The sequence below is a fragment of the Mustela lutreola genome, chromosome 4 (genome assembly GCF_030435805.1).
Source record: "Mustela lutreola isolate mMusLut2 chromosome 4, mMusLut2.pri, whole genome shotgun sequence".
Classification (NCBI taxonomy): Eukaryota; Metazoa; Chordata; class Mammalia; order Carnivora; family Mustelidae; genus Mustela; species Mustela lutreola.
In genome coordinates, this window is record NC_081293.1 from 10,313,126 (window position 1) to 10,339,330 (window position 26,205).

The window sequence follows — 26,205 nt, forward strand, 5'->3', positions numbered from 1 at the left end:
CTCCTTCATTTAAATCAAGAGTCTCTCATGAATGAACATTTTCTAATACCAGTAACTGTAATGCCAATATATGTTTTTTGGCTTAAATATTTCATATCCTCTGATTTATTGAGGAAAAAAATGATCCCACAATCCAGTTTTCTCAGATATTAACTTTGACTTTATAATAATTGCAAATCAGTAACTATTAATTTTGCCCTTCAAGAGAAATACCTAACATAAATGTTAGAGGAAAAAAATAGCTTACCAATCATATTATCTAAGGAGAGGTCTGGGAGCTTATTCTGTAGCACTCCTACAGGAATTCCACAGAAAGACACGGGTGAATATAAAGGTGATACACCAGAACTACTGCAAAGACATAATAATTACATGTTTTTACATATTTAAAACCTCTGTCACAGTTTAGTAACTCAAATTACTAGTTTCAGATCATAGCATTCTATCCATTTTTATAGTATTTATTAATCTTATAGTATTTATTAATCTTGCCCACAGTGAAATATTTCCAGGAGGTTTACATAATTCCCTAATAATCTAAATTCTCACTTTAAAAAAATTTATTTTAAGTCCCTGCTATTTTCATGATTCTGCTAATTTTTTTAAAGATTTATTTATTTATTTATTTGAGAGAGCAAGCGAGCAAGCATGCACCATCAGGGGAGAGGAGCAGAAGGAGAGGTAGAAGCAGGCTCCCCACTGAGCAGAGTGCCTGACATGGGGCTTGATCCCAGGACCCTGAGATCATGACCTGAGCAGAAGGCGAATGAATCCCCCAGGCGCCCCTGATTCTAGTTAATTTTCTAAAAAGAGGTAATAAAGCAAACCAGAGAACAATCCTATTCACTCACTTACCTGCTCCGTGAATTCCGATTACAAACGGCGGACTTGAGTTCCCATATCATGACCCTGCCGTCACTCACTATGAGGGCGGCTGCATTCTCATTGACAGGACAACACACCATACTGAAGGGACGGACAGTTTTTGTCACCCTGATTGCATCGCACTGGCTTCGTAAATCATAGGTAAGCTCCTGGACAGGATCTGGATCTTAACATAGTATTGTTTTCTTTTAAATATCAGAAAGCAACACAGCAATATCACTACTATTTGCTTTAATTTAAATAAAACCTCAACTAAAAAGAATATCATTCCTTCACTAGCACACAGTTTGTTAAAAATGCCTTCTCCTTTTACAAGTATTACTAATTTCTTCAGAATATAAATATGATTCATTTAGTGGCTGTCCACACCAACTTTAGTTTCCAAAATAAAAACTACAATCAATATTTTTTTAATATTATTAAAACAAAGAAAACAGCTTTGATAAAGGATCAACAGTGATATGACCAAATAATGTACAGTACACTAGAGGTCATCATAATTTATAGTGGCCTCAGTAAGCCTGAAAATAATGGTACTCTACAAAAGTCATGAAAGTCGCTTTTGCTTTTAGAAGTACATCATTTTAACACAGTGCTTTCATTCTCCAGGATAAGACGGAAACTGACAATACCCTGGAGACTTACTAACCTATGTAATTTTACAATGGACGTTCCTAAAGCAGAAAAGTCAGGGGTGTAATAATAAAGGTATTTTAAAAGGCTCCACTTGTGCTGAAGAAAAAGACGCAAAGATAATATCTACTTGGCTCATGGATACAATTAAGTAATTACAAAATATTACTTTCTTTGCTGCATATAGGAGGGGCACTATTATAAAACCATGAAATTAACCACGGCTTTATGCTTTTTTACAATCATATTCTACTTTCCCAAGGCCAGGATTACCATTAACTCTATGCTTTGGCTGGTATCCGCCACATGACGGCTTATGAAATTCTGGAGAAAAATATTCTAGTATTATTCTAAGATATAAACTCACCTGGTTCCTCATTTGAAGTGGTAAAAACACTATTATAAGATCTTCGAACACGTAAAGTTATACAACCATTTTCATGTAGGCAAAATAACCCATCACGCTGAAAGCAGGGTATTACCTTTAAATAGATAATGTATTCATTTTAAAAAACACAATAGATTAAAAAGTATATGCCGGGAAGCATATTTAGAGAATATGGACAGAAAAACAAAAACAAAAACAAAAACAAAAATACACACATAATCCCCAAGCTTGAAAATTAAATGAATTATTCAAAAATTCCATTTATGGCACACCTGGGAGGTGCTCAGTCCCTTGAGCAGCCAACTCTTGATTTCAGCTCAGATCAGGATCTCAGGGTCCTGGGATCAAGCCCCGCCATCAGGCTCCACACTCAGCAGGGAGTCTGCTTCAGGGTTCTCTCTGCCTCTGTACCCTCCAACCCCCACCCCTTGGCTTGCTGGTACTCACACGCATGTGCGTGTGCACGCTCACTCTCTCTGTAATAAATAAATCTCTAAAAAACAAAGAAAAACCATCCATTCATAATCATAAAAATTTGCCTTTATCCAGGAAACTTAAATAGTTCAATAAATATCTCCAGATCAGTCAGAAGAATTTCTAAGGTAAATCATATGAATCAAAAGTGCAGAAAAATAGGAATACAGTAACACTGTTAATTTATTTTTTTTATTTAGATTTTATTTATTTGAGAGTGTGAGCATGAGCGGGGAAAGGGGAGAGACAGAAGCAGACTCCCCGCTGGGCAGGAAGCTCAATGCCGGGCCTGATCCCAGGACGCTGGGATCATGACCTGAGCCAAAGGCAGGCACTTAACCAACAGAGCCACCCAGGCAACATTGTTAATTTTTAAATAAATAGAAAAGAGAAAGTGGAACTAAGGATTTCTGCAAGATTATGTTTTTACTGTCTATAATATTCATGACCAACTTGGAGGGATAGAACTTTTAGATCAAACATACCTGCAGAAATGGAACTCCTGTTCGTTCTATTGCAATCACACCTACTGTTTGATTCACCTCAAGATCAAGGATTAAAATCTCCCGAGGATAGAGTAACAACATGTGATTTCTCTTGGAAGGCAGATATGCCAACTGAAGGCAATCATTTAGAGTTATAAATTCAGCACTGAAAAAAGTAAACATACTTTAGGCATCAAGAAATAAGTCAAAGACTTTATTCATATCAGAAAAAGCTAATAAAGGACTGAATTTTGTCCTTTCCACATAACTGTCAATGAGAAGATACAATTGTTTTCTGAAATGACCAACAGGGACTAGCATCTAAAACTAAGATCTCTACTATGTGCCAAAACCCAAATTATGACAAATGGTAATGCACAGACTATTGGATAGAGATACATTTAAATTTTTTTTAAAAATTTAAGTAGTAAGGCTATAAAGTGACAAAACCAGTAGTTTTATTTTTATTTTGCAATTAGAAGTACCAAACAGATTGCTGAAATCAATACTCAGCATCAGAACAAAGCAATCTGGGCAATTAGGGCCCTTGGACCAGGAGTCAATGGATTACCTGTATGACCTTGGGCATGTCACTTCCTCCCCTCTGCCTTCATTCACTTCTAAGCCACCTTAAATCTTTTTTGAAACAAAGTGGGGTATTTTATTCACTTATCACAGTATTTTCTTCTATGTAAATAAAATTGATAAAACTTTATAAAGATTGTAGATAGTTCAAGAGTCTCAAGAATCATTTCAGCCATTTGTGACTTGCATATATTCAGTCATAACCTTCTTAAACCTATTTCAATAGGAATAAAGTTAGGCAGCTCTTTTCTGCCCATGGGTTCTGTCCCCAGGCTTTAATAAAACCACCTCTTTGTACCAAAAATAAAATAAAATAAAGTTAGATTAGAGGACTAAAAACAGGAACATGGATTGCATTAAAATCTTGGCTCTGCCACTTCCTAGTTGGGTAAGCTTGAGGAACATATTTAAAACAATGTGCAGCTCAATTTCCTCACTTATAAAACAGACACAGTATTACTGCCCAGAACTACAGCAGGATCCCATGTAATAATGAATGTAAAAGCACCTGGAGCAGTTCTATTTGAAGGGATTAATAATTCATTTCCCCAAAACTCAAAATGAACATATGACTCATATGAGAAGATATAATACACACAAATCATAAAATAAAACAATTCAAACAATTCAGACTCTAAAAGATTTATCTATAACATAGAACCAATGAAAAATAAATAGAATATTCTCTTAAAATACGTAAGGAGCAATCCAAATATTATGGCACAGGGTGGGGGATAATTTGGTGAAATTAATGAGCCTATGGTTTAATACATAAAGATGATATTTATATATAAATTCAGAATATACTTGCAGAACAATTTGTATTTGACCATAGATTTTTCAGATAATTACCCACAAAATCTAGACAGAATAATCTTAGCATATTTAAAGTAAGAGTCTTTTTAAAATGAATGCCAAAAAACTGCCAAAGCAATAAAAATATAAGATCATAGCTCTCTAGGAAAGAAAACTGAAGTCTATTTCCAATGCATAAGATTAGTTACTTAAAATAAAATTTTATTCAGTTGCCATTTCTGAAATAAACAATAATAGGTAGCATTTACCAAATAAATGATTACTAAAATTATTAGCCACTACATTAAGTACCTAAGCTACTGTATGTTAAGCCTTACAACAACCATATAAAATCCTATAAAATGCTGTTTTAGAGATTGGGGAAGTGAAATTTATGCAAGATTAAAGAATTCTGGGATGCCTGGGTGGCTCAGTGGGTTAAGCCTCTGCCTTTAGTTCAGGTCATGATCCCAGGGTCCTGGGATCGAGCCCCACATCAGGCTCTCTGCTTAGCAGGGAGCCTGCTTCCTCCTCTCTCTCTGCCTGCCTCTCTGCCTACTTGTGATCTCTGCCTGTCAAATAAATAATAAATAAGATATTAAAAAAAAAAAAAGAATTCTGAGTCACACGGCTATAATTTCCCCTAGAATCTTGGCTCTTAACCAGTATGAGAAACATCTTTACATGCATAAGAAAAACACCCATATTTTACTAGCTAATGAGACGGAGCACTTAAGTCAGGAAAACATATTTAAAATGAAAATCCAGCTTTTGTCCCCAATTTTTTAAATGTATTCAATTGCCAACTGTGGAATCTTCATTTTCTGTTTTCAGATTTAAAAATCAGAAGTCAGAAACTGTCATCTGCAAAAATCAGTAAGGGAGAGGTTAGCATAATAACTGAAAACAAAGGAGCCACATCAAAGTGGAACCTCCTCCTTGGGGAAGAGACAGAGAGAATATTCTCCTCCTCCATATAAATTCAAAACTGGAAAGGAGAAAGGGTGAGGTAAAGAATAAAATCCGTATTCGTACATCTTCAACAATGACGTTTCTTGAATGGATGATAAATAGATGAACTAAATGGTTAGTTTTATACTTGTAACTTACCTAGGTTTCTCCTGCGTGATTAAGATTTTTACTTTATTAAGAGCCTTCTTGGCCCCTGTGGCTGCGGCCAGCTTATTATGAGCTGGGCTGGAATGTGGGCTGGATATGTAAACTTTTTTCCCGGGGCCCGAAGGAGGCTTGGATGGAGAGAAGTCTGAGATGAATACAATACCCTCGCTGGTGAGTACTGTATTGAGAGAAGCAAAACTCTGATTAAAGTTTAATCAAGTTGAGCACAGAGTTTTATTCCAATATAATTTTGAAAGCAAGGTAATGATAATTTTAATAATATAGAACTGGCAGTATAATGTAGTCGTAACTGAAATGTTCTCCAAGTTGAAGTGAAACAGGTGGTTCATTACAATTCATCAGAGGCCTCTACACTCAGCTTTCTAAATTAATGTTTTATATTAAAAAGATATCAGAAGGTTACTAGCAGAAAGAACAAATGTTTGTTCTTCCAAATAAATTCAGTGCACAGACTTTCATTAAAAACCTTTCCTCATTATATCCTGTAACTTCAAATCCAAGACTTTTCAGAATATAAAATTCACAGAAGAAAAAAAAAAATCCCATACTAAGAGGCTTTGCATATCACATTTAGTTCTGAGTTCAAATATTTGATGTGGTACTAATTTTTTACAAGTATCATGAACTGCTCAGTCTAAATATACATTTCCTTTTTTCTTTTGGAGCATCAGACTGAACCTTAGGAAGTACGAGAGTGTTCTTTTTCTCTTTATATCCAGAGTAAAAATAGAGAGCCAACAATGGCTTACTATGTGTACAGGAAACAGAAGTATTCAACAAGGCAGCACCACATTTAGCAAAACAAATTTTGCCTTTTTATGACTGAAAATAATCTCCCTCAAAACTGGGGCTAATACACGGATAACGGAAATCTCATCTCTCCTGGCTCCCTGCAGTTAGGTTTAAGCACAGGGAGCAAAGAAGTATTCAAGAGTTATGACAGCCCTAGCATATTCAGTATGAGTAAATCAAAGATGTTAGGTGAACGGACGCTTTAAAATATACTGTGCTTTCATCAACCAAATTAGAGATGCAGTAAAGTTAGCCTGAGGCCTTATCTCCTTTTCAGATGACAGGACTCCCTTCCAAGGTCTCACTCATTCCTCTTCTTTTGGGATGCCCTCCCTCAGTCAGTGGATCAGCTAAAGCAGCCCTCCTCTGTGATCCCACAGCACTGCACTTCACAGCACACTAAGGAGTAAGTGCACGTACGCACACGTGCACATACACACCATATACGTGTATATAGACACAACACCTAACCACACACCACTGAAACTCCACAGTTGGGTTTCCCATTTTAGTTTCTGCAGGTACGCATTTCTCTTCCTTCTTCAGCACACAAATATACACTCAGTAATAACAAATGCTGGTAGATAAAAGTTAGAATTCTGAGTCATTCAAATTCAGGAGAAACATTCTTTCCCGCAACTAATTCCCTTACCTCTTTCCAATTTTTGATCCAATATCAAAATCAAGCCTACTCTGACCACTTCATCTACTACAACAACCTGCCCATTCCCGTCCCTCCCATTCCCCTTCATTCTCTGTATACCTGGGATATAGTAATAGCTCAAGGAATGCCCGTTGGATAATTGAATGAAGAATATTTCCCAAATCATTTAATCACAAAAACATGTGTCTATTTGTTATGCTCCACCAATAAGTGAAACCATATGATAATTGACTCTCTCTGCTTGACTTATTTCACTCAGCATAATCTCTCCCAGGCCCATCCATGTTGCTACAAAAGTTGGGTATTCGTCCTTTCTGATGCAGGCATAATACTCCAAAGAATGGCATGGAGGACATGGGGAGTTAGAGAGGAGAAGGGAGTTGGGGGAAATTGGAAGGGGCGGTGAACCATGAGAGACTATGGACTCTGAAAAACAATCTGAGGGGTTTGAAGGGGTGGGGGGGTGGGAAGTCGGGGTACCAGGTGGTGGGTATTATAGAGGGCATGGATTGCATGGAGCACTGGGTGTGGTGCAAAAATAATGAATACCGTTATGCTGAAAATAAATAAAAAATAAATTAAAAAACAAAACAAAAAAAAACATGTGTCTAAAAACAAATCACATTTTTAGATCAGCGGCTCAGTGAAAACACTAAGAGCACACGGGCAAAAATAACCTCTGCAAGAAAAAATTCCCTTGGGCTTATTCTGTGCCACACATGCATCTGTTTATGGCACTCAAAACACAAGCATGAATTTAAATGATTTTTTAGAGGGAAGAACTGAATTTGGCCACATACTAAACGAAACCTTTGACTCAAGTTCTTTATGTGTTCCTAGAAAAACAAATTTCATTATGCCAGAATTAGAACAGCACAGCAGCTCTCTCCCCAGCTAATCGAAGTCTATTTAGAAATTCAACACAGTGAAGGTACAGCTTGTGCATTTAAAGTTCTAGCCATCAAAATACTTGCAAATGATATGGGATTATGATTTAGTATCTGTATTAGATGTATTATTACTCACAAGTTAAATGGGAGGGATCAAAAGGGTCAAAAGAAAAAGAAAGGATGTTATCTGCATAGCTCTTCTTCCACAGTTTGGTGCCAGTATCCGCATTCCAGAGCACAATATAATTTGGTGGGTGGATAGCAAGTAGTAAATCTCGGGAAGCATCTTGATTCCATAACCACTGAACATCTGTAAAGACCAGATGAAGGCAAAATTCAGAAATCACTTCAGAACACTTGGTTAATGAATACTTGACATTTAGGGTTTGTTTTGTTTTTTCCCCCCAAAGTTCTTAAAATCCTAACTTCTCTCCCCATGTTCCATATATGTGTATATATGTCAAGACTGCACAGGAAAAGTATAGTTTTATGTTAAGATGAGCTGTCTGGACATTAGAATCTCAAGAGAAACATTTTCAAATTACTTTAAAGAAAATACAAGACAATTTTCACTAATCCTTACTTAAAACTTTGCATCAAAGACTGTGCTGGCCATGATCAACGTCAGACTCTCCTAACATCTTTGTGAAATTACTTAATGGAACTTTGCAGAGTTTCATGTTTTTTACATGATAATAAACACCATAAATATCTTGTTCAGTACCTAGTACAAAGTACTCAACAAATATTTTTTAAACAGTCATTTAAAAAATTCACTCAGTCAAGATAGCCACTTAGTCAAAGCTCTGAGTCGAAAGATACTGTATTGGTTTTAGGTCAGTAACATAAGCAAATGATCTATACGAAAATGAAAATAAAATCTGGATCATCTCTACTAATGGAAAGTAAGCATCGAGGGTTAATTTAAAATAGCAATTCAGCCAAGTATACTTTATCACAGCTTAGATTATAAGACTTTTACAGCAGCTTAATTTTTCTCATCATGCTTGATTGAGGCCAACGCTAAAATTAATGCAATTTACTAAAGCAAAAATCAGCTGAGATTTGAGGAAATAAGCATGGAAATATATTGATAAGAAAGCTAGACAGATCAATAAAACACACTAACCAAAATCAAGAGTTAACTGGGAAGTGATGAAATTAAAAGGGAAAAAAACCATTCTAAGAGCAAGTGTGATAATATGAACACTTAGCAGAGCACAGTCTTTTCTCACCCTGAATAGGTTTGGCATGCTCTTGGATCTCACACTGAGCTACTCCCGCTGCTACATCCCAAACGATGATCTTTCCATTGACATCAGCAGAAGCTAAGCGCAAGGAATATGGCGAGCCAATGTTATGGTGATAGTTTTCCCTGGCCCATTTAACCTAGTATCAAGAACAAATCATATCAAGTAAATACTTGTATTCAATGAAACTAAACACAATTTTCATAAAACATCAACCAGAACCCATACTACATTTTACACTTATGTCATAAAAATATTTAGAAAGAATTAAGAGGAAACTGTTTTCCATCTCAAAAGTCAGACTTTCATTATTTGTGATTTTTTTTAAGTTGCAATACAATCATAAAATCTAATCATGACAAAACATCTAAAAGCCTGAATTATTAAGCAGAACGGTTTTCTGTATTCTGCTCTCCTAATTAAAAGGAGACAACTTCGAACTACCAAAGCCTTGCAGAGGAAAAAAATGGAAAAAACAAAGCAAGCAAAAAGCCCTTTAGCTGTCCTTCTCATGAAACTGGAAAAAAGATGTTAATTTTTTCCTTTAAAAAAAAAAAAAAAATGCGGGATGCCTAGGTGGCTCAGTTGGTTAAGCGGATGCCTTTGGCTCAGGTCATGATCCCAGCGTCCTGGGATCGAGTCCCACATCAGGCTCCTTGCTCGGCAGGGAGCCTGCTTCTCCCTCTGCTTCTAGCCTGCCACTCTGCCTGTGCTTACGCTCTGTCTCTCTCTCTCTAACAAATAAATAAAATCTTAAAAAAAAAAAAAAATGCTTCATACCTCTAGCAATATCATAAGAATAGAGTTTTTACAACAAAACCCACAAGATTCCAGCACCAATCAGGTTAATCCTGAGCATTAAATATTGACAGAGTCATGAATAAAACACATGTCTTCATTTCACCCTAAGCCATCGCCTTCCATGGCCACAACCTTCCCTCTGTTCTAGATCAGCAACCAGTTTGTCTTCTTCAAAGCATTTAACAAACAACAATTTGTAATGGCTTTGTTTACCCCATTTAGACCCATCACCAACCATGAACTATAAGCTCCACTGGGAAGGGTCACGCAGGCCTTGTTCACATTTCTATCCCCAGATCTATCCACCACCAAAGCTAGTGCTCAACGAGCACATATTTAATAAATGAACCCAAACACCACAGAATCTTCAAATATATACATATATAAATGTATGTATACAGACGTGTGTGTACATATATGTAAACGCACACTCATACGTAATGCCAAGGTAGGAAGCATGTGCCTTTCTTATAGTATTTCTAAAGAATTCATTAAAAAGATGGAAATAAAAAGTTTTCTGAACATCAGTGTTGATAAGCCTTAAGATTCTGTTATAATACATCTTTTCCTCAGGCCAGAATTTTTTTTAAATAAAATGTGTAAGAGTGTGTACATGCACACATGCACATGTTTGAATGTGTGTTTGTGTGTTCATTTATATTTAGTGTATGTATATTCAATCTGCATTCTTTGCTGATGTGTTTGACCACTCACTGAAATTTGTGATTTCATTTAAAAAAGTAATACTTGCAGTACTTCCACAATCAGACACATGCAGAGTGGTGAATAATTTCAATAACCCAACATACATGTGTATTCCCAGGTGAAACAAAATGTTCTTATTTCAGCTCTCATAATGCAAACGAGTATCTTTTTTGTGGTCTATACAGCACCACTTTTTTGGGGGGTGGTGCATTTCTGTGCTCTTTACTGATGATTTCACTGTTCAAATTCAAAATGGTCCCCAAGCACATGGTGAAGTGCTGCCTAGTGGTCCCAAGCACAAGAAGTTCTGATGTGTGTTATGGAACAAACATGGGGGATAAGCTCTGTTCAGACAGGAGTTGTAGTGCTGCTGCCTCTGAGTTCAATGTTAATGAATTAACAAAACAAACACAAAACAAAGTTAAATATTGCTCAGTTGATGAAAATTTTGTGACAAGAGGCTAACAGGAACCTAACCTGTATTTCCCCTATGAGCAATCAACATTTCAGTGTTTGCAGCAACTTTACAGAATAAAACTATCAAGGATAAGAACTGATTGCATCTATGTATATAAGTGCTTGAATTCCATTCAGGTAAACCCCAAGCAGTGTGTGTGTGTGTGTGTGTGTGTGTGTGGTATTTTTTTAATCACCTAGATATATCATAATCAAACTGCTGAAAACTAAGGATAAAGAGAAAGTCTTGAAGGCAGTCAGACAAGAAAACATACATTGCAGGTAGAGAAATAAAGATAAGAATTTCTCACAGAAATTATGCAAGCTGAAAGACAGTGGAATATCTTTCAAGTATCACAAGATCAAAAATGGGTGAAACATCTTCATAGGCAAATAAAAACCAAGAGACTCAACCTATATTAGATAAACACCTCAAGAACTTTAAGGAAATTCTTCAGGCAAAGGGAATATAATACCAGACTGAAACTTGGATCCACATAAAGAAAAAAAAAATGCCAGAAATGCCAAAAAGATCAGGGAAATGGAGGGGAGGGAGAATATATTTTTTCAAAATAAATCCCTATGTCTACTTAATGGCAGGAGACTGAATGACTTCACCCCAGGCTCAGTAATAAGACAAGAGTATCATCTCACTACTCCTGTATGTTATAGTATCAACCCTAGCCAATGCAATATGACAAGAAAAAAAAAATAGAAGGCACACAGATTATGAAAAAAACTAAACTGTCATTATCTGCAGATAACATAATTGTCTATGTAAAAAATCCCCTCAAAAGTTACTAGATCTAATGGGTTTAGCAAGACGACAGGACATAGGTCAATATGTAAAAATCAGCTGCATTTCTCCCTACTTCACATTACATATAAAAATTAACTCAAAATGGATCAAGAACCTGAATGCAAGAGCTAAAATGATAAAATTCTTAGAAGAAAACAAAGGTGTAAATCTTAACAATGGAAGAAAAAGAAGAAAAATAGATAAATTGGACATCAAAATTAAAAACTTTACTGTTTCACTGGACATCATCAAGAAAGTATAAGACAGCTTACAGAATGAGAGAAAATATTTACCAAGCATGCATCTCATACAGGACTTCTATGTAAAAGACATAAAGAATTCTAATAGCACAATAATTAAAAGACGATTTAAAATGTGCCAAGGACTGAACAGACACTTTTCAAAGAAGATATACAAATGTCCAATTAACACATGAAAAGATGCCCAACATCATTAGCCACCAGGGAAATGGAAACCAAAACCACAGTGAGAACCTCTTCACATCCAACAGGATGGCTAGTATCAAAAGAACAGATAATAACAAATGTTGGTGAGTATGTGGAGAAACTAGAATCCTCATATACAGCTAGTAGGAACGTAAAATGGTATAGCCTCTTTGGAAAATCTGGAAGTTTCTCAAAAAGCTAAACACAAAGTTACCATATGAATCAGAAATTTCACTCCTCTTTACATACTCAAGAGAAATGAAAACACATGTTCACACAAAAACTTGTAATTAATGTTCACAGCAACATTATTCATAATGCCTAAAAAGTGAGAAATATCTAAATGTCCATTAATACATGAATGTGGTATACTGGTAGAGTAGAATATTATTCACCAATAAAAAGGTACAGAGTACTGACACATGCTAATGCACAAATGAACCTTGAATGAAGGGGGAAGGAAGCTAGGCACAAAAGGACACATATTGTGTCATTTCATTTATATGAAGTCTCTAGAATAGACAAATCTAGAGACAGAAAGTATTTTACTGGATACCTAAGGATGACGGGAATGAGGGGATGGGGAGCAGCTACTAACAGATGCAGGGTTTCTTCTCAGTGTGATGTAACTGCAGTGCTGGCTACATAATTCTGACTATATTAAGAACCATGGAATTGTACACTATAAGCTGGTAAATTTTATGCTGTATCTCAATAAAGCTGTTATCAAAAAGAAATAAACCAAAACCCCCAGATCTTGATCTCTAATCTTCCCTAAGATTTCAGATCACTGTAATTCAATTGCACCAGGCGTCTCAGACTTTGCATGTTGAAAACTTAAACTCACTGATTTCACACCTATTCCCCTTGTCATAGCCACGCTATCATTTGGTTATTCAAAGAGAACTTGGAATCATTCTAGTCCCTGACTCTCCTTAAGCTGATGACTATAAAAGCTATCCAGTTTATTTCTTCAGCAGCTCCTGAATATGACTCCTTCCTGCCTCAGCTTTATTTTAGGCCCTTAGAATTTCCTGCCAAAATTTCTGCAGAAGTCTCCTAAATGATCCCACTGCCTCATCTTGCCTTTCTGCAAGAAATCCTCCACTGCTGCCAGAGTAAATTTTTCTAGAATACAAACACAGCCTTATCAATTGCCTAGTTAAAAATCCAATTTCCTTTAGAACCTTCTAACACTTTTAGGACAGATCAATTTCCCTGGATGCTTCCCCTTCTATCATCCTTTGGCCATATCCCAACTTCTAGCCATCTTTATACCCCACTACTTACCACTGTGTACAGTCTTCTTTTTACCTGTGGTACTCCTCCCATTCTTCACTTGGTTAACTACTGTTTACCAGTCCCTAAACTGGAAAGACTCCTGTGATCCTCCCCTGATCCCTACAACTAGGTGTTATGTAGCCTCCTTTGTCCCTATGCATTCACTTAGCATACTGTATGTCTGTGTCTTCATTGTTCCTCACTAGACAACGGATTGCTTGATGACTTTCATCTCTATATCCTTAGCATATGCTAAGTGCTCAAAACTAATGAATGAATAAGTGTTCTGGTAAATGGCGGAACAGGTGTTATCCATCATCTTTAAAATCACCTAAGACCTAGTATTTAATAGCTCATCCTGGACTGTCATTAAATCATTTATATGGAACTGTGAGGCTACCCCAAATGAATTATTATGTTTAAAAGCTATTTAACATTTACATATATCACTTAATAAGCATCTAGTGATATTTAAAACTTCAGAATAGGCAACATGTTATAGGATGAAAGTGGGATTTGACTTACCTTGACCACATCAGCTTTATGTTTTTCTAAAACTTGAAGAGTTTGGGCAGTATTGGAATCGATCACTACCACAAGTGAGTGACATCCATAAGCAATTAAGCCTTGCCAGCCCCTAACAAAACAGTGATATTAAAATTTAAGCACAAAACAAAGACTTCTCTCTTGCCAAGAGGCATGCTAGAATCAATCACAAATCTAACACGTACTACCATGAACAAAATCATTATCGAAGCATACAGGCCAGTTTTTTGCCTTATCCCATTTAAATAAAATGTCCGGCTAACCTAGAAATGCTGACATTCGTTTTTCATGTGGAGAAAAAAAAAAAAAAAAAGACTCTAAGTGACATGCACATACACCCCTGAAGACGTATAGACAAACCCCTGCCGTCTATTTGTCTTTAAGGACGCGCACCTTGTCTTATTCAACTTGGACCCCTGAGCACCCACCACCAAAGTCCCCGAGATCATGTTCCGTAAGCATCTGTGACTAGTCCTGGCCCTTCCAACCAGATACAAGGACACACACTGGACAGAAGGTTTCCTCCCTCTTGCCAACATTCCCAGCAGCCCCCCCCCCCCCCGCAGAATTCCGCTTTCGATCCAAGCACTAACGTCCAGAGGTGCAGTGCTAGCTTACAGTGAGAAGGTCAAGGGGAGGGGACAGGTGCGGGGACAGGCGCCTGGCACGGGGCCGGGCAAGCTGTGGAATGACGAAAGGTAAGCAGCGGGGATATGAAGGAGAGAAAAGGGAAAGATAAACTGGGGAGGAGACGGGGACAGGGGAGCTGGCGGTGGAGGGAGAGGAGCCTGGAGGGGGAGCGCAGGTGAAGACGGGCGGACGGGATGGGGAAAGAGAAACACGCCTGGGAGAAACAGGGCCACTACATTCGCACAGGGAAGGTTCACACCTGGGGCATTTCCTGTTTTCACAGTAACAACAAAAACCCAGCACTGGAAGAAAACCTCTAGCGCGAGGGCAGCACCCAGGCTTGGCGAGGCCAAAGGCGCCAGGGGGTGAAACCTCTTGTTCCCCTTCCCCTACACACTCATGGCCCAGCCCGGCGGCCTCCAAGCCCGGCGCCCTCACCAGTCCACCGCCGCCTTGTTGTGGGCATTGAGGGCCCCCGTGAGGGTGCGCGCCGACACCTTGAAGTTCACAGTGAAGGGCAACATCGCCTCAGCTCAGCCGGGCCCTCGGCGCCCACCCGCAACCAGGAAGCGGCGGCCCCTGCGCTTCCGTTCCTAACAGAGTCCGGGTGGCTCCGTGAGCGCCGCCGTTTGGTTCCGTCGGGTGCAAGTGTCCACCACCTTGGATTCCGCCTTCTTCAGGTTCCGGGCTCAGCCTGTTCAGGCTCCTTCCAAGTCCGCCCGCCGCCCACTTGGTGCTGCCAGCCCGAGCAGGGAGGGGCTGTGCTGCTTTCCACTCTTTTCTTCACGTTGGGACTGCGTAGGCCTCTGTACCCTGCAGGAAATCCTGAAAAGCAAGAGCTGAAAGCCCCAGTTAGCCTTTCTAACTTTGGTCTGTTAGCTCAGGACAGCGACCGAATGCCAGGCACTGTCGTAGGCATCAGGTGTGAGGCGAAGAGGAGAAGCGGAGAACCCCGGCTCTCAAGAAGTTATAGAACAAATAGAGGAACATGACGGGGTGAAATGGATAGAAGGAATGAGATGAATGGCTCTAAAATAAACAATTTCTAAATCTGGAGATCACTCCACTTCTGGTCTTGAAAATACATGACTCCTGCGGCCAGCTGCTGGGGGGCGGGGGGGGGGCAGCTTTCATTTTGCACGTTCTGCTCTGTCTCTCTCCTCTGTGCTCAGGGCATCATCTACACTGTTGATCCATAAGAAGAGTGTGTAAAGCAACTAAAGCATTTATTTGGGATTTTACGGGTTGTAATCCATGGAGCACAGAGTTCGCTGAAATCAAATGTATTCTCTGAATTGCCAGGGAGTGGGAGCTCAGTCTGAAAGAGGCAAAAACCGCAAGGTTACATACTTGTTGGGAAAGATTTAAGATTGGTGCTGGCAGAGTTTGCAGTCACCATCTGATACACGTGTAGCTATCTAGCTAACAGGTGTTATATTCTCCTTATTTTGGTTCAAAATAGAATGATGCATCCCAGGAAGTGATGGAGTTGGAACTGACAAAAGTCAGAAGTTCCTGGTGTTGGGAGGATTGAAGCAGGAGAGGGGCAGAGGTCGTACTACTTCTGCATGGGCATCCATCCCACTCTGTTTAGGGACACTCTTACAATCCTTACCTCATTTGAATCTTTCACAATACCCTTTACTGTTAACACTTGCCATGATATTTTCCCAGCAATAATTTTTGGCAGATGTCTGTTTCTTCTCCAATGTATTTGACACAAAGGACAAAATAATTGGTGATGTTGTCACATCAGGGTTGTTTGTGTGTGTGTGTGTGTGTGTGTGTGTGCACCTTTCACTCTGAGAAAACAGCTTTTTCAAAGATCATCTCCAAAAGTGTCTTAGTAGTTAAAGTAAGTGAGTGCGTTTTGTCTCTTAATTGTTCTCTGACAACTGCTGCTGCTTCCCTTTCCCGTCCTGCTCCACATCCTTCCCTACTGTTTTTGGGGCAATCAGAGATGCCAATAACCATAGGTTTAAATTTATCACTCCCTTATTAAAACTCTTTGATGCTTCCTGTGACAGAGCTTATGAATTGGCTCCCCAAATTCATTTTCCCCTTCTTTCATAGGGACAGAAGCACCAATTGTATCTGAGCACATTGTCATTCTATGAAATGAACACATATCCCAGCTTCCCTTACAACTAGATCAAGCCATAGGACTAAATTCTGGCCAATGTGATATGAGTGGAAATATTTTATAGTGACCTCTGTGAAATCACTCTCCTGTGCTATACTGTGTTATTTCAATATACATACCCTACTTGACTGTTATCTGCATATATGTATGTCTAGAAAGGGAGACTAATGTATTTTTAGGTAACTGCAATAACAGAGAAAAAGTACACCCTTCTAGACTTTGAACTCCTTTCAGAAAGAAACCAAATCCCAATCTTCTTTGTCCACAATGCCAACCATTCATCCTGATATGCAGTTGGTCCTCAATAAATGATTAAAGGATCAGGAGTTTTATTTTTTTTAAGATTTTATTTATTTATTTGACAGGCAGAGAGGCAAGCAGAGAGAGAGGAGGGGAAGAAGACTCCCTACTCAGCAGAGAGCCTGATACAGGGCTTGAACTCAGGATCCTGGGATCACGACCTGAGCTGAAGGCAGAGGCTTTAACCCACTGAGCCACCCAGGCACCCCAGGAGTGGGAGTTTTAAATGACCACAAGCATAAGGTCAATCAAGGTTTGAGGTGACAACGAGGAGTCAGTGATGGCGCTCACAGATGGAGAAGAACAGCAAGTAACCTTCTTAGAGGAAGAGGGATTAATTAGTTTAAATCTGCAAGCTACCTCGAGGACATGAATGTTGAGTACTCAGAGCAAGGATGGATAACCAGCTGGGACTGGGACAAGGGTATGTTTCCCATGGTACAAGAGTATGAATTAAATATGTTAATGGATATTTATGGCCTTCTCTGAAGCATCTATCTTGGCCGGTGTGGAGACAGATTATTGAACAGGCTGAAATATTGATCTCTTTAATAGGACAGAACCTACACTCCTCTTCCATTCTTGAAAAACTACTATTTTGCCTCATGCCTATGCAGACATCAACTCCAAATCATGGTAATGGGGACCCAGAGCATCTATCCAGTGCGATATAACTTGCATCCGTAAATTAGAGTGACTTTTTTTTCCTCTCTTTCTTTTAAAATTGGTGGAGATAAGAGTATGAGTGACCCTCGAACAACACGAGTTTGGACTCGACTTATATGCAGATGTTTTTCAGTAAATATAGGACTGTAAATGTATTTTCTCTTCCTCATGGTTTTCTTTTTTTTCCCCTAGCTTACTTTATTGTAAGAATACAGTATATAACATATAACATACAAAATATGTGTTAATCAACTATTTATGTTAGGGGTTCCTGGGTGGCTCAGTGGGTTAAAGCCTCTGCCTTCGGCTCAGGTCATGATCCCGGGGTCCTGGGATCGAGCCCCAAATCGGGCTCTCTGCTCAGCAGGGAGCCTGCTTCCACCTCTCTCTGTCTGCCTGCTTCTATGCTTACTTGTGATCTCTGCCTGTCAAATAAATAAATAAAATCTTTAAAAATAAAACAAAAAAACTACTTATGTTATCGGTAAGGCATCCAGTCAACAGTGGGCTATCAGTAGTGAGGTTTTGGAGGATCCAAAATTTATATGCAGAATTTCAACTGCATGGGGGTTGGCACTCCAAACCCCTCATTGTTCAAGTGTAGAGTGTATAATGGTGATAGTTCTTTAAAAAAAAAAAAAAAAAGATTTTATTTATTTATTTGAGAGAGAGAGTAAGAGAGAGCATGAGTAAGAGAGAGTATGAACACGGGTGAGGGGTGGAGAGGAAGAGGGAGAGGGATAAGCAGACTCCCTGCTGAGTGGGGAGCCCAATGTAGGGGGTTAGATCCTAGGACCTGAGCTACCCCAATGGTGATATTTCTGATTGCTAGTCTGCTTAGGGATAAAGATGGAAATAATAGATAACTGAACAAAGCACTTACTTCACTAACTTTCCAAGGTTGTGTCAGAAAAAATGATGGTAAATAGAACATGATGGAGATTTGAACATGATGGAGATGTTGAGGATGAAGATGATGAAGTCGATACCTTACTGCTGAAGACTCCTGAAATGTCAGGTGCTATGATCTACCCTTTACCTGTATCAGCTCCCTTAATTGACTCAAATTCACAAGACCATGATCACAAGTGTCCTATAGATGACAAAAATGAAGATTCATAGAGTTGTCTAAAGTTATGCGGCCAACAGGAGGCAGAGCCAGTGTTGGAACTCGGGTGAGTCTGATTCCAAAACTCAAGCTGTTAACTACCGGCCACAGCATGCTGCCCTCCATAACACAACCGACTCCACAGCCCACATGCAGTGAACTCCAGCTGCCTGGAAGCACAGGATTAATCAAGAACACAGATTTATAGAGATAGGATTCATAAACCCTATAATTCATCTACTGAACATGCACAATTTGGCGATGTTCACAGAGTTTTGCAGCCATCACCTCCATCAGTTTTAGGATGTTTTTAATCACTTCATAAAGAAACCTTGCCCCCATTAACAGTCACTCCCCATTTCTTCCCGACCTCCCTGGCCCCTTCCCCATCCTTAGGCAGCCACTGCTCTCCTGTCTCCATAAACATGTCTCTTCTAGATGTTTCATATGAATGGAATCATATCCCACATAGCCCTTTATGCCTGGCTTCTTTCTTTTAGCGTAATGTTTTCAAGATTTGTTCGTGTTGAAGCATGCATCCGTACCCTATTCCTTTTCAATACTGCATAACATTTCATCGTTTGGATATACCACCTTTTATTTATCCACTCCCCCATTTATGAGCATTTGTGTTGTCTCTACTTTCCAGTTATAACAAACGCCACTGCTAGGAACATTCCTGTACACTTTTTTTGTGTGAACATGTCTTTTCATTTCTCTTGGGTTTATATTAAGGAGTGGAATTGCTGACTCATATGGTAACTCTATATTGAACTTCTTGAGAAACTGCAGGACTGTTTTCCAAAGAGGAAACATTCTCATCAGCATATAAAAATTCCAGTTTCTCCACACCACAACATTATTTATCTCTGTCTTTTTTAAATTATTATTATAGTCATTCTAGTGGGTGTGAAGTGGTTTTGATTTGTATTTCCCAGATGGCTAATGATACTGAGCATCTTTTTATGTGCTCAATCCCTGTTTATATATCTTCTTTGAAGAAATGTCTATTCAGATCCTTTGCTCATTTTCAAGTTTGATTGTCCTTTTACTATTGAGTTATAAAAGTTCTTTGTATGCTCTAGATACATTGTCTCTAATTAGACTTGAAAAACTTTCTCCCATTCTGTAGGTGACAACATAGATTTGAGCCACTTGGCTGAGCAAATATTGCCAATAAGTTTAAGCAGTGCAGTCAAGATCTTATTCCCCAAACTAAGAAAGATAGCAGTGACCTGGTTCTGGACTAATTGTGGAAAGGTAAGGGAACATAATTCTGTGTATGAGAACAGGGCACACACACACCCCCGCCAGGAATAATGAAATTGATCGAAGAGAAAAAATCTGTGGATCACTTATTACTTCCTTCATTTTATTTTTCTTATTTTACTATTTGTACAGCTTTAATTTGTGTTTTTCTTTTAATTTATTTCACTTGAAATGGCAGGCTAATGAACAGCTTCAGGCACACTGTTGGTAATCATGCTCAATTTCTGACCTTCACACTTGTCCAAATGTCTTCTAGCTCTCCTGTGTGCATGAGTCCGTGGAAACCAAGCATGGTATGTAATCCTTTACAGGTCTTTTTAATGCCCTTCTATTACTAATACAAAGTTTCATTTTTTGAGGATTTAATCATGTGTTAGGCAGTGAGATAAGGACTTTCCAAGTTAGCTAAGCTTTTTAATCCTTGCTCTGGATTTTCTTCTCCTGACCCTCCTCTCCTGGGGGAGTCATGGACAGTTATCATCAGTAAAAGAAAAGCATTTGTTGTGACCTTGGACAGACAGAATACTTGACCTCCATAAACCTCTTCTTTTTCTTCTATTATTTAGAGGCAGGGGAATAATTATCCGTGGATGATTAAGAGCATTACAATAGACAATATATTTTAAAAGGCTAATGTAGCACTTAGATTCCTAAGCACCTTCCTGTTTACTGACAGAACTGGGAATGAATCTAGACCTCCTGGACAGCACTGGCCTATCTAAGCTATAACACCTTGAATGCAAAGAAAGGTCTTCCCTCTTTAAAGGACAGCCTGCAAGAGAAGTACTAATTGGAGTACCTGGGTAGTTCAGTGGGTTAAGCGTCTGCCTTTAGCTCAGGTCATGATCTCAGAGTCCTGGGATTGAGCCCCATATCGGGCTCTCTGCTCAGCAGGGAGCCTGCTCCCCTCTCCCACTGCCCCCGCCTGCCTCTCTGCCTGCTTGTGATCTGTGTCTGTCAAATAAATAAATAAAATCTTTTTTTAAAAAAGAGAGAGAAGTACTAAAAAGGATTTGGGTAAAAGTGGCATTGAATTTGTTATCAGTCATAAGGATACCAAAACCATGGCAACCAGCGATTTAAAAAAAAAGGCTTAAGGGTCACCAACAGTGAACACAACAGGCAGTGTTTGGAAATCACAGTTCTGGACAGACCATGCTGAGGTGGGCCTGGGGTGGGAGTAACAAATCAGCACTTTCTAAAAGATGAAGCTGTCCTCCCACAGCCAAAGACATGGGCTGTTAGAGCTGCCAGGCAAGCTCCGTGTGGTGCTCTGCCAGGAGCCACCGGCAGGGATGGCTGTCCTGAGAACCACACTCTACTATTATAGTAGATGCTGCTTGGGGGCTCACCTTGGGTGGCTGCGGGGACTGGCTTGAGTGCCTTTAGGATGATGCTACCGCATGTCTCTTCCAGACCTGGGTCCTCCGAGCCTCTCTTCTCAGGCTGTGTCCTCCCTCAAAATCTCTGGATGTTGGTTGCTCAGTTCCCCACCAACCATGGCATCAATATGTGCCAAGACATCAACCGCATTTGTTATTTTCTTAACACATTAGTATTTTCAATCAGGCAGTCCTCTATTATTTAAACAAAAGCTCTTGAATTCCAACCCCAACCTGCTTTCTTAGTGGTAGGTATTACCAACTCCATGTTCTCATGAAGGAACTTAACCTCAGACAGGTTAAGTGACTGACCCAAGATCCCACTTCTAGCCAGAGGCAGAGGCGAAACTCCATCCCCCAGGTTTTCTCACTCCAAAGCCAAGGTTCTGTCCAGGACACAGAGTCACTCCTCATGAGACACAGAAATAGCTGTGAAATTCTCCCAGGGGATGATATGGGGACCAGGAGAGCACGCTTAGCACAGTCAAAACATTTTAAAGGAAATTCCCCCAGTTACATGGGTGCCACATTAAAGGGAGCACTGGACTGACAGCCTCGACTTGGCATCTTTTTTGTCTTTCCTCGGATTTTTCCTTCTGCCCACCCCTTCCTTCCTTAGGAATGACCATCAGGCTGACTTGTTATTTGGTCGCTGTCATTGCTGATGGCCTTTCATATGTACAAACTGCAAGTACTTATATCAATGCAATGGATTAGTTGCTGCACTTTGTGACATGGTAATAGAGGTTTATTAGACTAAAGGATGTTTTTGGAGGAAAGCAGTCATGGCAAAATGCATTTCTCCCAAGTAGGTCACGTGAGGGATGTGCTTCTCTTAGACCCTTAGCACAGGAGGGGAAGAAGGGTGTTGCTAGAAATGGGGAGGGCTTTGCAGTTGGACAGACACGAGATCTGTGACTCCAGGTGATTTTAGGGGATAAAAATGCATGTGAGATTCTCCAGTGTAATGGCTGTCCTGGCTACTAAGGGTGAGGACCCAGGTCTCCCTTTGCCTCTCAGTATCCCATTCTGGCCCTTTCTCTCTTTCCAGCCAGTCTACAAAATTGACCTGCCAGCCTATCTCATTCTTGGGGCCACGTGGGTTCTGTCAGTGCACGTTTATCTAGCTATTGGCTGTTTTTAAAGGAAGAATAAACTAGAGGACTTTCTTTTTTGACTTCTTCATCAGATTTTATTAGTCCAAGTAAACAGTGCTTTAACAATGTGTTCACAGAATAGCATTTCATAAATTAGATTAACCTAACAAGATTGTATCTGGTACATGATCATGATTTCTGGGAGGGAAAATGATCCCATTGATTTCTTGCTCTTCACAAGCTTGGACTTGGGTGGAGATAGATTGTGAGCCGCTCTAACAGGTTTACAGACTCTATAACGCTGTCTGGTCTTTCACAGGCTCCACTAATTGTTGTAATTAAAAATAAATGCCGGGTTGTCTCTGTTAACTTTGAATCTCTAAGGTTGCACTTGTCTTTCTGCCCAGGGTAGGTGACTGACTGACTTGTAAGTCAGATCTGCCCTGTGATGAGGCTTGAATGCAGATGGACTGAATCAGGAGACTCAAATACCAACATAAAACCAAGGGGGCTCCTACCACCCTGACCTATACCGAAAGCATTTATTCAGAATGCTTGTTTCACTCTTTTGAAATATGAAGAACAATATAATTTTTAGAAATGTGTCTGTAATCTTCACTTGCTGGTGTATCCATTATCACCTTGACACATTTACTCCCAGTTGTTCAAATGAAGATGTATTTTACATAGTTGCATAATATTCCACATCTTGTCAATCTTTTTCTTTGATCAGTCTATCAAAATTATTTTTGAAATATGTAGGTAGTTATCATAATTATCATTTGAATGACTCCACAGTAGTTGGTAGAGTGGACTTAGTTAGCTACTCTGCTGTTGCCTGATATAGAAGTCATTTCCAGTTTCTTAAATAATGAAGATAAAGCTGCTGTAAATATCTTTATGCCTATAGTTGGTTTCCATCCTATTAGGTTACTTCCCTAAAATAATTCATAGGAGGGAGTATAACGATCTCTGTTTTGCTAAAAATTACTAAATCACAAAATAAGTAAATGTGGGAATGCATTACACAGAAAGTGTGGAAGCTTTAGAAAAGCATAAATACAAAAAAATCAATTATATGATCACTGGTCAGATGGGCTTCTTTTAAGCGACTGTGTCTTCCTTTCAAAATGCATATACATGTTTTACTTTTTATAAAATTGAGGTCATACCATAAGCACTATTTTTACTCCCTTCTTTCCCACTCAGTAATCCGATGTAATTATTTGTAAATATACTCCACTAGGGAACAAGATACTGTCATTTGCAAGTATTTTACTAACTTAATTTGCCCTTTTCTGGTGAATTTTTTTGAAATACAGGAATTTAATGTTTTTAATGGAAAAAACAGTCATTGCTCGACTGTCCCACTGCCATTTGACGATGCAGTGTTCTGTAATGGTCACAGTGAGTCTGACTCTAGGCCAGGAATCAGTCACAGAAACTAATGCAAAGGAGCCATTTTGGAAGCCCTCAGGGGATGACCCAGGTGGCAGCTGCAGGAGGTACCAGCCCTCCTCCCCTCTCAGTCTGCTCCTCTCAGCGGCCTGTTCCAGTTCCCATGGGAGCACTGGTGTAGCAGGAGCTACGTCCCAGAATCTTTAGTCACTGCCTATGTGGATCCTGCAGGGAACCCACCTCCCCTGCGAGTCATTTAGCCCCACACCTGGGAGGCTAGTTCAGACAGTGGGAGACTGCTGCCAGACCCATGCATCTGCCTCAAGACACACCTAGCCGGTGGCTGCCAAACAAGCTGATTAATGACAAGTGGGCTTCTACCTCTGAAAGATGCTCTCTAATACCCGGGGGTTTCCAGCCAGATTAACTAGGAAAGCCACGCCTGACTTTACTATGTGTCAAGTTCCCTACATTTTATCTCATTTGCAAGAGTTTCAACAGAAAGTGGAAAAGGAAAATGGCCATTAATCTTCTCGTGGCAGAATGTAGCGGTTATAAAAGCTAATTCTCTATTGGATCAGGCTTAAATTTCACTTAAGATATTTTAAAAGGGAAAGCCACTAGGATTCTTGCATAATTGTGGAAAGAGCATTTTATAAAACTTGATGAGCTACATACTGCTATTTATTGAGAAGCAGTATAGTAAATGGAAATACATGCTTCTGATTCTATATATGTATATGTATGTATAAAATATATATATATATACATACATATATATATGCATATATATATATGTATGTATAAAATCACAGATATAAAAAAACGTTGGTAATGTTTTAGTTCCTACCATAACTTGCCATCTGGAAAATGGTAGCAATATTAAAATGTTCTCGTTTTGAGTCTTGCCTTTCCTAGCTGAGCGCTCTCTGGGGGCCCTGGAAGTGGGGGATGTGAGTTACTGCTGAGAGCCCAAACAGAAAGGGTATTTGGAGCGGCCATTATGGAAGACGTTTATAGTGTTTATGATTGAGGAATCCACTGCTTCTCTGCTTTAGTTAGCCCATAAGAACAGTCTTTACGCGGTAATATGTTCATGTCGGCATTATATTGGTATTACAGAATTTGCCTTAGGGCTCATTAATCTACAATAGGAGATAGTAGGTCCCTTCATAGGTACTGTAATGATTCGAGGAAGTGATAATAACACAACATCAATTTTTAAACTGGGGAACTTCTCCATCCCTGAACAGTTCTTACTCTTCTAAAACAGTGTTTCAGGTACAGTAAAAATTTCCTTTATGCTCTGAAACCTGCATTCCCAATGCCCTCCTGGATCAAATCTGTCCCCCTGGGCAATGGTGCCCTCCCCTGCCTACTGCCCTTCTCCTCCCAACCTACCTAACCCATCCTCATTTGAGGTCACACATGTTCACAGAGCACTTGTTAGGGCTGGTGCTCTGGGTCCAGCTGGAGACCATCCACCCATCCGTGAGCACTGGGGATAGGGCAGTGAGGCAGGCTTTGTGGATCTCACTGTAAGCCAGGATAATGCCCCCCTTTTCCCCCCACTGCTGGGAATTCACTTATGCTGTTTCTTCTGTCTGGGACACCCTGTTGTCTTTCTTTGACTAGCTCTTCCACCTCCCTTAAAAATCAGATCTGGTATCTACTCTGGGAGGTCTTTCTAGAATCTCCAGATTCAAGGCTTAGTGCCAAAAGTGTCTGTTGCTAGACAGTGAAAAACACCAAGCATCTACCATGGCCTGTTCTTCTGGGTGCCCATGTGCACTTCTTCCTCCACGGACACTTACAAATAATGGCTCCTGGAAAGCAGGTTCACTCCCTCTTATACCTCAAAATGCCGCAGTGCACACTCAGAAGAAGAATTCATCCAAACGAATCAGTTCACCCGTTTCTGGACTGAATCATGTGAAATTGCCATTTTCCCACATCAAAAAATGATTGAATATGTTCATTTTCATAGGGTTCAAACTGACATTACGTTCAACTATCTTTCTCCAAACTAGCAGAATTCTGGATTGTAAAGAGGACAATGGACCCTAAGACTCATATCTCCCAAAAACACTTCTCATTGAGAAGGAAGTCCCTTGAACAGGAGTGACATTGTGTGGGCTACCATGATACATCTGGTGAGTCATGGAGGTCGGCTCCAGCAGAAGGCTGGTTGGTGGGC

General features: G+C 39.5%; 1 protein-coding gene across 2 annotated transcripts in view; it reads right to left on the bottom strand.

The window, feature by feature from the left end:
* Nucleotides 1–15,370, bottom strand: part of WDR11 (WD repeat domain 11) — a 65,303-nt gene extending 49,933 nt beyond the window's left edge. Inside the window, exons 1-9 of one of the 2 annotated variants that reach the window (XM_059173016.1) lie at nt 15,084–15,370; nt 13,995–14,106; nt 8,967–9,120; nt 7,868–8,041; nt 5,356–5,542; nt 2,866–3,031; nt 1,886–2,000; nt 856–1,051; nt 248–351 (exon numbers count right to left, since the gene is read on the bottom strand). In XM_059173016.1, coding sequence (XP_059028999.1) covers nt 248–351; nt 856–1,051; nt 1,886–2,000; nt 2,866–3,031; nt 5,356–5,542; nt 7,868–8,041; nt 8,967–9,120; nt 13,995–14,106; nt 15,084–15,169 — 1,294 coding nt within the window. In that variant the 5' untranslated portion in view covers nt 15,170–15,370. Of the gene's footprint in view, nt 1–247; nt 352–855; nt 1,052–1,885; nt 2,001–2,865; nt 3,032–5,355; nt 5,543–7,867; nt 8,042–8,966; nt 9,121–13,994; nt 14,107–14,904; nt 15,037–15,083 lie in introns of those variants that run through there. The other variant, XM_059173017.1, reaches the window with a different exon arrangement.
* Between the last annotated feature and the right edge of the window lie 10,835 nt (nt 15,371–26,205).